A 10,798-nucleotide genomic window follows, 5' to 3' on the forward strand; every position below is an offset into this window, starting at 1 on the left:
GAGCACGGCATCTTGTCGGCTCAGAGACGAGCGCACCACCAGCATCATCACCACTCACGGCTTCCCAGCGTGGAGGAAAAAGTGCCTGTGATCAGACCCAGGAGGAGATCTAGCTGCGTATCCTTAGGGGAAACTTCGGCCAGCTACTATGGCAGCTGCAAAATGTTTAGGAGACCCTCGTTGCCTTGTATTTCCAGAGAGCAGGTAGGTGTCTCCGAAACTGGAGGGAAAAACTTTCTGAGGAGTGAGCGCCACTTGCTTTTCCTAACCGCTCTATCTGTTTGTGCTGGATGTCTGGCTAACTGACAAGCTCTGTTAGAGGAATGGAGGAAAACGTTAGTTCCTTAGCGGGTTTCTCAACTCGGTTCTGTAGAATCGATATAATACTGTATGTCTGTATAGAAGCTAAGTAATAATAATGTGGTTGCTATAGCTCGCTCGCTTTTTATACGATCTTAAATATTAAAAAGTAATTCTTATTGATTGGAACAAAACCCCAAACCAAACATCTTCAGCTATCAGCTACCTTGTTATTTTGATTGCTTCTTTTCCAAAGCCCACCTCCTCTACTTCTGGCAGACTTTACGAGAGAAAGAAACCACAGCTTTCTAGCTGCTCGCAACTGGTTCTTCCCGCTTTCTGTCGACAAAATGATTGCTGAGTGCTAAAGAAATACCAGGTTTTGTGGGACATTATTTATCAAATGTTGGTGTTTGAGTAGCAGCTGTTCTGCCTCGCAGATTACCTTGTCTCTCTCTCTCCCTCTCACCCTCTCTTCCTCGTTTCACATAAATTAACGTTAGGTTTGAGTTGATGTGATTTAAGAAACTTCTTTTTTACTGAAGAGAGAGCTGTTCAGTAGAGTCTGGAGGGATGCCCGAAACGCTCAGTTTTCTTGAATGGAACTCTGTTGGTTTCTACCTCCCGGAAAACTTTTCAATGAGTCTTGTTTCTTGTAGTGTAAACCCCGAGAGGGAGTAGTGAGGGGGAGGGGGGTTGGTTTGTTTTTATTTGGGAACTTGCACGTGAACTGCAGGAACGTCGAGTTGTGTTGCCGGTGGAACTGGCCCGAGGCTGCTGCAAGTGGATTATCAGTCCGCTATAGGAAGGAGAATAAGGGCGGTGTGTTCATTAAACGTGCGAACGAACAGTTTCTGGGAAGCGATTGTTGCTGCAGAACCTCCTACTGCTGAGGCTGAAATTGATGGCTGCTAAAAGAAATTTTCTAATTTTGCTTTGACATATTCCGTAATGCACTTGATGTGATTGACTGTGAAATAGGTCTGAGGAAATAGGAGGTGAATCTGAAACGGTGGAGTAGTTTTCGAGCGTTTCCCTGCATTTGCACAATAGAGTAATACAATGGTAATTGGTTTTGCATACGAGGTTGAAATGCACGTATGCTGTAACAGACTTCAGAAACAACTCATTCAATAAGTTTGAAATTATCAAGTGCATACTATGAAAGAAACATTAAAATATTGTACTAGCAGTTAAGATATGTAGGGAATACTGTAATCATTTACTTTCTCTGTTCCCTGTTGGATAGTGAGTGTTCTCTCTCTTTTTTCTTTTTCTTTTTTTTTTTTTTTTTTTTTTTTGGTCACTTTTGTCTGCAGTACAAACCCCTCAGAAAATGCTGTTTCATTAACGTTCCTAGGTGATAGAAGATACTTGTTCATATGCAAGTTACTAAATGCTTCCGTTGGTATTCGGCTCACTTCCTAAAGGCATGTGCATATTTCAAGTTAAGGCATTTATTATTCTTTAAGTAACATCATAAATGTCAGCCATAACTGAAGATGTAGAATTTATTGGCAGTACTTAAATCATACGTGTTCATAATAAAATGTAACTGTTTGGTAGACTTCCAGAATTTGATATCTTTGTTATCTCTAGAGGTGAACAGAAATAACAGAGAGATCTGATGTTCTTTATTTTCCTACTAGTCTATTATGCTTTACAGTAAATATTTGTGCTTTATTAAGCACAGTTTAAATGAGATTCATAGATATATGTTCTGTGCAGTATTTTATGTGTGATTTTTAGAAGTATAATACAGGTTAAATCTTCTGATCTCCTCTGACTTGGAGAGAGATCAAACATTGCAGAGCTGATAAAACATCGATTGTTTAGGGGTGGGTGAGAGACAAGTAAGCCCATAATGTATGACTTTATTTGAGTAAACACTATGAGGTTTTTGTATTGTTTCCTTGAAACAGAGGGAATGTACAAACGATGCTTTTCAGAGAACATTTATTGTGTGAATTTTCTTTAAGGATTAATTGCATATTTTGTAGTTCTTTATAAGAAATTACAATGTTTCTTTTCCAGTATTATTATTTTAAGAGTGAGTTTAATGAGCATTGTTTGGAAGATCAGTGGATTACAAGGCATGTGCTACAGGTTCATCATGACAAGAATGCTTTGATGACTGAGAGCTAAGTTGCTACTGTGATTCTATTAGATGCATTTTCTATGATTGTTATGAACCTCTTGTGCATAGAGGTTTCTATGATTGATATGAACCTCTTGTGCATAGAGGTATGAACCTCTGCAAGCAGGGGCATATAAGAACAAAAAAAGCCAGATGTCTCAAATCATAGAGTACTGAGTGGATAGGGACCTCAAGGATCATCTGATCCACCCTTTCTTGGCACAAGCACAGTCTAGACAAGGTGGCCTAGCACCCTGTCCAGCTCAGTTTTAAGTGTCCAGTGTTGGGGAATCGACTACTTGTCTGGGGAGGTTATTCTGAGCCATTATTGATGTCCGATTGTTCTCATGGTGAAAAAATTTCCTCTTGTGCAGATTTTAGCTACTCTTTGAGGAAAATAGGGAATGCTAGTATTGACCTGAAGTTTTCAGTTACTTGTTGATTTGAAATTTTGCATACTCTTTGTCTAGTTAAATACACAGGAAAATAATGTTATCAAGTTGGCTTGTATTTTCATTAATAAGTTCAAGCCAACAATTCTAAGGGGTCTGTGTGCATGGGGTGGGGGAGAAGGGCATGACAGAGGTATGTGCAACCAGTAATGTGTGCACACTGGAACTGGATGGAGCTATCACTGTTTTCTGGGATAGAAGTGGAAAGAGGCCTGTGAGCAGGATCCTGTACGCACAATGTAGTTTGAGGTGGGAGGAAAGAGTCTTGAATGGATTGTATCTTTAATTTTTTTATGTGAGTATACTTAAATGCCATAATCAAAACATATAACTACACAGAGAAGGAAGCAATACGACTATGATTAAGGCTAAAAATTATGCAAATGCAATGTCTTTTCTGAACTCTATTGTATTAACACTTCTGCTCACAGAAATTCATATGATTTTAGCAGCAAATGCACTTTTTGTATTCTTACCTCAGTATTTATCTTGAACCAAAAGAGGAATTAGCAGTGTGACTGCAGTATTGGTTGGTATTACAAATTTTGTGTAGGTGATTGCAAGTATTAATTGGAGGCAATCTATTAGCTGTACCTACCGCTGCTGGTAGCAAAGAGTTTGTCTTCAATGACTGTTGCATATTTAGCACTGGATTTTTGGTTTTTTCCACATGAAAGCCAAATCAGAATTTGGAATCTACAAGGTGCTTGTCACTATTGGAGATCTTGTAAGCGCTCTATATCAGGAAATTTTTTTTCCTTGGGTAAAGAATAGGCCTTTGTAGCTGAACACACAGGATATGTGTCCCAAACAGCCTGGAAGCAGAGCTGATACTTTTTCTAGTTACCTGACTAGGCTCAAATATATAGGAGGCTGGGATATTTCATAGATAAAGACTGCTTTCATGTTGCACGCTGTTAATTGCAGGAAGAATTGTCTTGCGGTTAGGTTTTTGGATCGACTGCCACCTCTCCCCAGTTTCTTTTCCAAGCTATCTTGTACCTTTGATGCATTACCTTAGGAAGATGAGGACTTAATTTCAAGAGTCTAAAATATTTATATAACTTGAAACTAATGCATTTCCCTATTTCCAGACAAATAATATCTATGTCTGTTACCTATTTTTGAAACAGATTATACTCTGTTAAGTACTTGAGATATAAACTTTCTAGTGCAGAACCTCTGTTAATATGTATTTTGTAGTGTCTTAAAATTGTTAAATTCAAATACTGTTTGCAGCCTAGAAACACATCAGCCTTTCCCTGCTGATTGCAGCCAGTAACATAAAGCATAACTCTTCTTCCTGTGTATTTGACAAAACTAGCTCTTTGAAACGCCAAATGTTCTCCTAATGATTACAATGACTGTTGCCACAAGTGTATCTGCGTGTCAAGATTTGTTTCTGTTGTTAACAGAAACTTTGTATCTCTTGAGGCTTTATTGTTTGTCTTACAGAGAAAATCAAGGTAGAAATGTGGGTGTGTTAAGCTGTGAATGTAGTCAGTTTCAATGGAATGCAACTAAGCGTGTGCAATATAGAAAGAGAAGGATTACAGGTGAAAGGAATAGTCTTGGAAAACTATTTCTGCATCTGTATTTGGGTTTTATAGGATGTCTGGTTCTGTCTGACCTTGAGAAAATGTTTTGCACTAGATGAAATGTGAAATGAGACTCTTGGTAAGAGTAGCATCCTTTTTTATTTATTTATTTATTTATTTATTTTTATTCTTGAAGTTGTATTCCTGAGGTGTTATAATGCAAAGAAAGGATGATTTGAGCATGGTCTGCCCATAGATACCTATCATCAGAGTTCAAGATGGTATCCTCTGGCAAAGTGACCACCAAGACCATACAGTAGTTCACAGAGAGTGACAAAGAATGCTAATTTAGGAGACTGAGTGCAGTTAAGAACTCTGTTAGCTAAGTTTCTCTCAAGATGGTTTTTAGCTATCCAAGACTTGGTGGCAGTTTGTGTTCTGGACAGGAGTATGCTAAAAGCAGGGAAAACATGTCTGTAAGCTCTCAGTGTAGCAAAGGGGGCTGACTGTTTCTGCAGGTGTGGTTTCCTAGAAAGATAATGTAAAAGGAGAAAGGAGGAAGACAACTGCTGTGGAAATGCTGGAGAAATTTGGAGGAAGGTGAGGGTGTCATATTAAAGGGGTGGCCAGAGTGTCAGTAGAAAAGAAATGGAGGAAGTTGGGAGAGAAGGTTCCAAGAACTGTGTGATTGACTGTGTCAAAGAAAACTAAAGAATTTACTGGATAAAACACTAGTTTTCAGCTTTGACTAGGAAGACATTTGAAACTCATGGAAGAAATTTTAGAGATAAGGAAAAAAGGTGCCCAGGAATGTGTCTAGAATAGCAAAGGGAACAGCCTCCACCCTGCAGTTTGTGAACAGTACATCCTATGAGGTTATATATGAAATGGAAGAGAATTGCAAGGAGCCGGGTATATTTTCCCAAAGAAAAGACTCATCTTTTGACGCAGTGTATGTCTGTGCATGTATATGCCTGACAGTACTATTCTAATAGTTGAACTTGACCAATTGAACTGATTTAATATTATGGCCTTAGAAGATACCAAATTCCAGCAAGTTTTATGAAAAAAGGTGAGTGGGAAGTGAATGGAATATGCCCTAACAAAGGGCAAGTCTGCACTGTGAGCTGAACTCTTGGAATCCACATGAGAGTATCTCCCATGTCATGAGTGAATACCAGAACCAGGGGGCAGGAGTTCTGTTAAAGCCCAGGTCTTATTTGACAACGGATAGGGAAATTATATTTTTTTAAAAGAACTTTTTTCTTCTGGTTTTGGATACCTAAAAATGAAAACTTTGTGCCGCCTTACTTTGTTCAAACAACGGTGTAACTCTTGGGTCTGGTGTTCAGATACTAGTTGCTGAAGATGGGAAAAAGTAAATCTTGTACTTTTGTGCATAGATGAGGATTACAGGCAGGGTAACTGGGAGGTGTAGTCTGTTCTATTGTTGGTGCAAAAACTTGCAGAGGAAAACAGATGAGAAACTTCTGCCTGCCAAATGAGAAGGGAGGGCAGATCATGGGAGATTACAGCCATAGAATATTTTGTTGAAATCTCTTCCATTTTTCCATTGTAAAACTGTGTGGAGAAAGAGCTGAAAGAATAGTTTAACATGAGAGTAAAGGATACTGAAAGGATACAGTTTTCACTGTGACTTTTTCAGTGGGTGGAAACTGCTTAACAAGATAGAAAGACACAACAGCATAAATTTTAATGAAAAAAAAAAGTGGAACTTTTCTGCAACTAAATAGCAGGAACTATAAAGGTAAAAGTGAGGGCTTGGATTGGTCAGGGCAGACTGTGTGACATGTGAGAGAATGTTAGTGAAGCACAAAAAGGATTAGTGACTTTAAGGATCTAGTGGAAATAAAAGAGTACTAAGGGCTTCCAAACAGACAGGAACCGAAGATGTTAATAAATTAGTTCACAGAGTAACAAGTAAACTGCCAGATGACGGTGTTTGGGAAGAAGTGTGACAGAAACAGATCAGAGAGATCTGCCCTTAAGGAAGACTAAGTTGAGTGAATGGCTTTAGTGGTGAGTGTGACAAAATAAAGTGTTCTAGGAGCTGGAGATGGCATAACAGCAAATGACTGCTGAAATAAAATTACAGTTTCCAGAGCATTTTTATGTTTGAAAACAGACCATGCACCTTTGGGAAAGGATGTAATTCATACAAATATGGGCAGATGGTGACTTCTTAGCTTTTACACATAGTATGTTCTTTCGAAACAAGTGCATATTTACTGGGAGAGGGACAGAAAAAGGCACAGCTATCAAAATTTTTTTTTTAGTATTCTGCTTATTTGACAGTCCAATATTTATGAAAACAGTGCTGCTGTGCAGAACATGCATGACTCCCAGTGCTAACCTCACTTTGTACAGGAGGTGTAGAAAAAACTGACATATTTCCAATTAAATGACTGATTGAATGGTAATCCTGAGAAGTTTTTTCACCCAGTGCTGAGTTGCAAACCCAAGTACCTTCACTATGTTGGCATGTTTGCAGCAAATGTTCCATTTGTTGTTCATTTGATAAGTGGAAGTGTGTTTCATGGAATGTTAAAATGATCTTTTTCCTATATAATTTAGTAATATAAAACTATTCAAGATACCACAGAAAATGTACCATGTAAAGCTGTATTTGGGTGCTTTGGATTTGGTTTTGAGAGATCTTACCACTTTTAGGAGGAACATTCAAGACTTTTTGGTATGATTAGCAATATAGGTATTGGTTTAGCTATATCCACACTGGTAAGAGCAATTGAGAAATACACATGGGATTTCACTTGGGGTGAGTACTTTCAGTATGTCCCAAACAGCCAGTGCTGCTCCCCCACCCTAGAGGAACTGTGCTACTGTTAGGTGGTGGTACAACAAGCCTGTATTACACCTGCCTGCTACATCTCTTGTCAGTATGGTTTTATCAGCAAAGTTAATAAAATAGAATAAACTTTTCTGAAAGTGTGTGGAGTTTAAGGTTTGCAGAGGGAAGTTTTATCAGTTTTATTGAAATAAAAGCTTAAATATGACTCTCTGCATAGGCAGTATGATATTGGAGTGTTTCTTTTAACCTTCATTATTGGTCATGTTATATTTTCTTTTTTTATTAGATTAAATCCTTTTAACAGGATAGGAGCTAAACTAAAGGCTAAAAATACTACGCTGTTAACATTAACATGGTTAGCATGATCTGTGTTCCAATGTGACCCAAAGTTCAAGGCCTGTATTTACATTTAGGGTATTTTTATTTTTCTTAGAGTCAGTTTAATATTAAAGATTCAATCATATCTTAATTTATATGGGAGTTTTAATTTTTTCTTTTTTTTTCTTTTTTTTTTTTTCTCTCCTAAGCATTGTTGTGTGATACCTGTTTGCCACTGCAGCAATATAATTTTGTTCCTTCTGTCTAGTAGATTCTCTTAAAGGAATTCTAAATTTCTAGTGCTCTTAAGTTACTAATATAGGACAAGAAGTACAGCGGGGGTTTATGACCAGGTATCACTGAGTTTTTTTTTCTGGTACTTTCTGGCTCTCCAGAACAGTTTGTCCTTTGACACAAACTGCTGATGCACCTACTGTTTTTCAACAGTTAATGACTGATAAACACTTATCTTGTTATCCTCTTTGTGAGAGGCTTGTGGTGACCAAGAAACCTTACCGTGTTCATGCTTTACAGAAGTGGGTGGCCTCTGAGCTGGGCTGGTAATTGTGGAAGCGAACTGACATTTGTGAGCTTTCTCTGAGGCAGGGATTGATCTCTGTATTTGTAGAACATTATTAGTAGTTACTAAAATTCAATGTTGTATATAGTTTAATGATGCTAACTTTAAAAAGAAAGGAATATTTTTGTGAGAAGTCTTAAGTGATCATTTTCTTGATTAATGCCCACAATTGCCCTAATTTCATTTGGTTTGCTACCTAGACAGTGTGATGTGTAAATGCACTCACAGGCTCTTTGAAAGCCTTCTTGCAATTGCATAGTATTGTACACATTCTCACCCCCTTAGAATTATCCTCATTACACAGTATAAAGGTAATTTAAACTGCATTTTTGTAGATACAAGCAGTTTTGGTGGTCTTACGAGTTGATAGCAGGGGAAGGAAAATTGTATTGAAACCTGGAGGTGTGATTACCAGACTGAAGAAGTTTAAATCCTGCTGTGCCTGTGAAATGCCATCTGCTCTGGCACTGCCGTGAAGGAATTGGCTCAGACAGGAAGAAGTAAAAGCACACTCGCACAGTTTTACTCTTTACTAGTTGGATCTGCAAGAAGCAGGCTTTATTTTTCTTGGGGAAAGGTGAATGTTGATCTGGGTTATACTGTTTCCATTGAGATAGTCTGTAGAAGAGTGCAGTGAAATGATGTAGGTACAATGATGTATCTACAGTGTCTTACTGCTTATAGACTGGCTTAAATGCAGGCATTAATGATGACAGGGGCTTGGTTCTTCCTAACATCTTCGTATACGATAGAGCAGTGTATTTCACATCTTAACTAGGAAACACGGACAAGCTTGTGTTGTCCACCCTGGATGTTTCCTCTTTCTGTCCTTATTCCAACTAGATGCATTTTCAGGGCAACATAGTATCCATTTGGGGATCACTGAAGCATGCTTACAAAGCAGTTTTCAAATGGAACTTGCAATGAGAGAATTTCAGTTGACTATGCACACAGATGTTTAACTAGGCATCTTCTAGGGTTTTGTTTGTTTTGTTTTTGTTTTAATAGTAAGAAGCTGAGGAATGTTACTTAGGATCTTTCCAATGATTCAAGAAATATGGTATGTCTATCTGAAGTTGAAATTGAGTGATTACCATAATGTAAATAACAGCTTTGTGCTGCTATTGCAAAGCACAGTTGAAAATATTTTGATTACAAGTATCTATTAACTTATTTTTTGTGCAGTTATGGCAAGCATTCATTAGAATCTGTATCGGGATTTCTTACTACTTTTTACTCACCATAAAATGTTTCCATGCCGCGATACTACTGAAAATCAAATTTTTCCTTCTATTTGGAGTTTCTGGTTGAACAAGTTGGTTAAGAAAAAAGAGTTCATGTTAATGACCAGTCTTTTTTATCATTGCTTTAATTATTTTATTTTTCATAACTGGCAGCCTGTTTGTTATGTTCCAAATGATTTTTAAAGAAGCTTGAAAATAATAGGTTTGTGAGCAATTTTCTGTGATGTCAAGGTGAAAATAAGAAAAGAGGAGTAGTTGAATGGAGGCAGATGCTGGCTATTGCTTTTAAGTGTGACCTGTTTTCAAATCCTCAGAGACGATGACCATCATATTGGAGATAGGTGCAGAATATTCTGAAGAAGGAAATAGTAGTTCAGTCTATATGTGAAGGATAGCATTTTTTTAAATGAAGAATAAGAATCAAAACTAGTTAAAAGATCCTAGGCTTCAAACAATCTTGTATAAAACTGAGTAAAACTCCATGCTTGCATATGAAATTTGTGTATCATTAAGGATAAAATTTCAAGACAAATTTATTTAGAAACTGGTGTTGTATCTGTAAATATGAAGTAGATAGCTTGTTCAGGGAAGCATCTTCCAACTTTAGAAAAGGTTTAAACTGTATTTCATATAACAAAGCAATGCCATTTCAGAATTAACTGCAAGAGTCAATAGAGCTTTAATAATGGATCTATAAAGTTACATAGTTAGCCTTAGGTATTTTTTCTTGTATGAGACTAGTTGCTAGTTAGAATCTCATCGCTAAAGATCTGCAAGTCTTCTACACTTGTCTTAACACTTGTTCTAGTAGGAAGCTCCCTAGAGTCAGCAGAACACTTAAGCTTTCAAGTGGAAAAGAACGTGTGTTTTACAGTGTTTAAGGACCGAGATTATAGTCCTTACTTGTTTCAATATTCACAGGGTTTAACATAATTTATAACTTTAGCTCTCTAGTAGCAAGTGTTAACAATCTCAGATCAATATGTTCTTAAAGCTATGTTCCTTTCACCTGACTGGTGATGGACAGGGTTGGCATGCCTTTGGAAGGCATGTCTTAATTTTTAATTATTTGGGCCTTGAAAGCACAAGAAAAATAATTTCCTAGGAGATTAATGTTCAATAGTAAATTGCTTACTTCCTTGGGTGTTTTTTTTTTTTTTTGTTTATTTGGTTGGTTGGTTTTTTTTTTTAGGATATCTTTTCTTTCTCTTTTCTTGTCCTTATCAGTTCTTAATTTTATCATAATTTTAACACCTCTTCCTATCAGTGTGTTCTTTCTCTTTGTACATTTTACAAGATCAGTAGCTAGTTTGGTCCAAATTACAAGTATCTTTCAGCAAAGGCATAAAAATGGTCTGGCTGAAAACAGGTTGGGTTTTTTTTTTTTTTTTTTTTTTTT

At 37.2% G+C, this 10,798-nt stretch overlaps 1 protein-coding gene across 1 annotated transcript in view; it reads left to right on the forward strand.

The window, feature by feature from the left end:
- Positions 1-42: 42 nt before the first annotated feature.
- The window catches only part of PDE3B (phosphodiesterase 3B, cGMP-inhibited), a gene marked incomplete at its 5' end in the record, with an annotated part of 86,736 nt that continues 75,980 nt past the window's right edge, over positions 43-10,798 (forward strand). Inside the window, one exon of the mRNA XM_010012030.1 lies at positions 43-204. Coding sequence (XP_010010332.1) covers positions 43-204 — 162 coding nt within the window. The remainder of the gene's footprint in view (positions 205-10,798) is intronic.

Source organism: Nestor notabilis, unplaced genomic scaffold (assembly GCF_000696875.1).
Source record: "Nestor notabilis isolate BGI_N333 unplaced genomic scaffold, ASM69687v1 scaffold5800, whole genome shotgun sequence".
NCBI lineage: Eukaryota > Metazoa > Chordata > Aves > Psittaciformes > Psittacidae > Nestor > Nestor notabilis.